The sequence below is a fragment of the Citrus sinensis genome, chromosome 5, assembly GCF_022201045.2.
Source record: "Citrus sinensis cultivar Valencia sweet orange chromosome 5, DVS_A1.0, whole genome shotgun sequence".
Lineage (NCBI taxonomy): Eukaryota > Viridiplantae > Streptophyta > Magnoliopsida > Sapindales > Rutaceae > Citrus > Citrus sinensis.
Genome location: NC_068560.1, coordinates 13189043 through 13192098, shown reverse-complemented (window position 1 = coordinate 13192098; position 3056 = coordinate 13189043). Strand labels below are relative to the sequence as shown.

The 3056-nt window shown below is 39.9% G+C and overlaps 1 protein-coding gene across 1 annotated transcript; it reads right to left on the bottom strand.

Moving 5' to 3' along the window:
• Positions 1–1389: 1389 nt before the first annotated feature.
• LOC127902261 (uncharacterized) lies at positions 1390–2307 on the bottom strand. Its single transcript, XM_052441104.1, has one exon. The coding sequence runs from the start codon at positions 2305–2307 to the stop codon at positions 1390–1392; it is 918 nt and encodes a 305-aa protein (XP_052297064.1).
• Between the last annotated feature and the right edge of the window lie 749 nt (positions 2308–3056).

Sequence of the window (3056 nt, the reverse complement as noted above, 5' to 3'; positions counted from 1 at the left end):
TGGATAAGTGTACTTTTTGTCATCTTTGCACTGGATTTTGAGGTAGGGTTTTTCACAAGCTGAGGCAAAGGGTTCTTTGTGTTCAATAAGGTCTTTGAAGAAATCTTTTTGTTCACAGATCTTATCAAGGCATAGCATGGTTAATTGAAAGATTTTTCCAAGAGAAACATTTACTATGTCGAGATTAAAGGATGTCAATTGTCTTTGAAGCTCTGGCTGAAGCTCTGGTGGTAAAGATGTAGCAAAGACATGCTTTAAGGATGGATAATTGAATCCATTCAGTTTGTAATAAAGCATGCTCATCCTTTTGTAATGCATTTCCAGGTGATGTCGTTTAAGAGAACAACATTTCATCTGGTGATATTCTTTTCGAGATGCTTCCGTTGATGCTGCTGGTTCTTTAATAAATTGCTCATAAATGACTGCAAGAGTTATGGGAATGGTGGCTTGAATCAATTGGAGTTGTCTGTATTCGCCTAGACTTTCAAACCAAATCTCGTAGAGATCCAACAAATCTGGAACAAAACTCATGGAGAACTCTCTCAGATCGTGTAGTAGGACTTGTCATTTACACATCAATCCAAGCAGCAAATTCTTGATGTCGAGCTTGCCATTTGTGATGAGGAATGTCATCAAATGTAAACCATGGAGAAGAACATGTTTGGAAGATTTTTCAGAAACTGGAGGGACAAAGGGAACTGGTTCTGTTTGTGAGCCTTGGACATTATCATTATCATCAGAGAATTCTTCGGCAATAGGAGTGTCGACAACAGGAGTAGATGTACTAGGATCTTCTGTTTTTGTGGCCATGAGAAGACCAGAAATATCTACATATTGAGACTCAGAGTCTGAAGAAGTTTGTTCAGAGGAACTGACTATCTTTGTGGAGGGTAAACTTTCTTCTGAAGTTGAATCTGAGTCATTGTTTGGAGAATCAATGTGCTGATAATGGTATTGATAAGCTGGAGCTTTGTCTTTCTTTGTAGGTTCAGGAGTTGCTTTAGGAGAGTCTTCTAGAACTTGAAGATCTTCCTTGGGTGGAGGTTTTGAGATCTTAACTTTTAATTTGGATCTTTTTGGTGAAGTAGTTTTTGGTGGTGGAACAGAAGGAATATTATGGAGATGAGAGAGACCGAAGTACTGATCATAAGTTGACTGTTTAGAAGGAGTGTAAAATGGTTGGTATGATGTGAATAGTGGTACTGGGATAGGTATAGATTGTGTTTTGGTGAAAAGGAAAGGTTGTGCTTTGTCAGCATCAATTCTGGCCAATTCTGCCTTCAGCTGTCTAATCTCTACTTCATTCTTATTGAATTCTGGACCCCAAATACGATTGTTGATCATCGTTCTGAGATCAATATCTAATTTAGAGATTCTTTTCTGCAGATTTCAATAAATTTGTTCAAGTCGGGCAGTAATAGTGTCCACCTTTGTTTCTGTTTGTGACATATGTGATGCCACTTTATCAATCTTTTTACCAAGATGGTGGAGAGCTTGATTATGAGCACTGGCATTTTGGGTTTGCCAGTTGAGCACTGCCTCATACTGCTTTGGTGCTTCTGGTGCTCTAGAGGTTGTGATTGGTGATTGGACATAGTGTTGAGAAACAACTTTGGTTTGAGGGTCTTTGTGCCTTTCGAGTGGAGGAAAGGATTCTTGGTATGATTGGCTAGAAGATGAGAACATCAAGCATGACTTGATTTTTGGTTGAGCAGGATTACGCTTAAATGAGGACTCTCGTTGGAGTTGTCTGAGTGCTTTTTTGTAAATGGGTAATGGTTGATCTGATTCTGGATCATCCGGAGGTCTTAGGAGATAGGGCCGACACAGAGTTTTAGGTGGAGAAGGTTTTTTCTTTCTCCTTATTCGTCTCATGATTTCAAAGTCTTTGTCATCATCTGTGTCATCCAAGCAGGGACAATCTGGATTACACATATGGGCTTCTGGAACATCCCATAGGAAATGACCATTGACTTTGTCAGGGTATACTGGATACCCTTCTGAGGAAAATCCATAGATCAGAAGATTTGGCTCTTGTCCAATAGAGACTGCAGTGATCATAGTAGTATAAGAGAGCCATGGAGGATATGGGTTTGGTTTGTCAGGAGTCTGAAAAGACATCTTGACTTGTCTGTCTGATCTTCTTTCAAAGATGGCTTGGGAAGTCTGGACATGTTCTGAATTCTGATGGAATTGCTTATAATTAGTAAGCCATTCCAAAGGCATGAGTTGAAGTAACTCTTGCTTTTGAATTTGTTTGGGGATCTGGATGATGGTTGGAGTTGTATCCGTGTCTCCAAGGATCATCAGTGCATCACTAGTTGTTTGTGCAGTTGGGAGATCTAGCGCATGATTTTGCAATCGATACACTATCTGGTGATGGAGAGTGGCTATTTTAGAAGCGGATGTTTGCTCATTGGAGCTGGATTTGGACTTTCAGTGTTGTTGGAAGGTTGGGAAAAATCTTCTAGTTGACTATGTTATGTCTTGACAGATTGTGTGAACAAAAAGACTTCTTCAAAGACCTCATTGAAAATAGGCAGCCTTTTGCCTCAGCCTGTAAAAGACTTTTCCCCTCAATCTCTCTTTCAGTTCAACCTTCCAAATCCAAGACTTTGCCAGAAAATTCCTTTTCAGGTATTTCATGAATGTCTACAGAACCCAACCACTCTGTTTTCCGTCTCTTCACTTAGAACACATGTTTCTTACATGATTCACTCTCAATCCATCTCTTACCATTTCTGAAGATGAATTATGGTATGTTTGGTGTGTCACAGTCCTGTATGCCACTAAACTAGTTCTTCATGTCCAGCCTACCCTCAGGTATATCTCAACTCCTAACCATGCACCATCTCTCCTCTAGACATTACTTGAATGGTTTTCCCCACTCACATGGTGGCGTAAACAACTTCAAAATATCCCAACCCATCATCAGTTAAACAGAATCCCTGACTAAGAAGCAGATCTGTTTACCTCAGTTGTCATCATTCATAGGCCATATTTTCAGCACCCAGTCACTAGAGACTATTGGACACAAGACCAGACATATGAATGGA

What these genes read in the sequence shown, in the direction of transcription:
- LOC127902261 (XM_052441104.1), bottom strand. Translation starts at nt 2,307, where the DNA reads ATGATCCTTGGAGACACGGATACAACTCCAACCATCATCCAGATCCCC.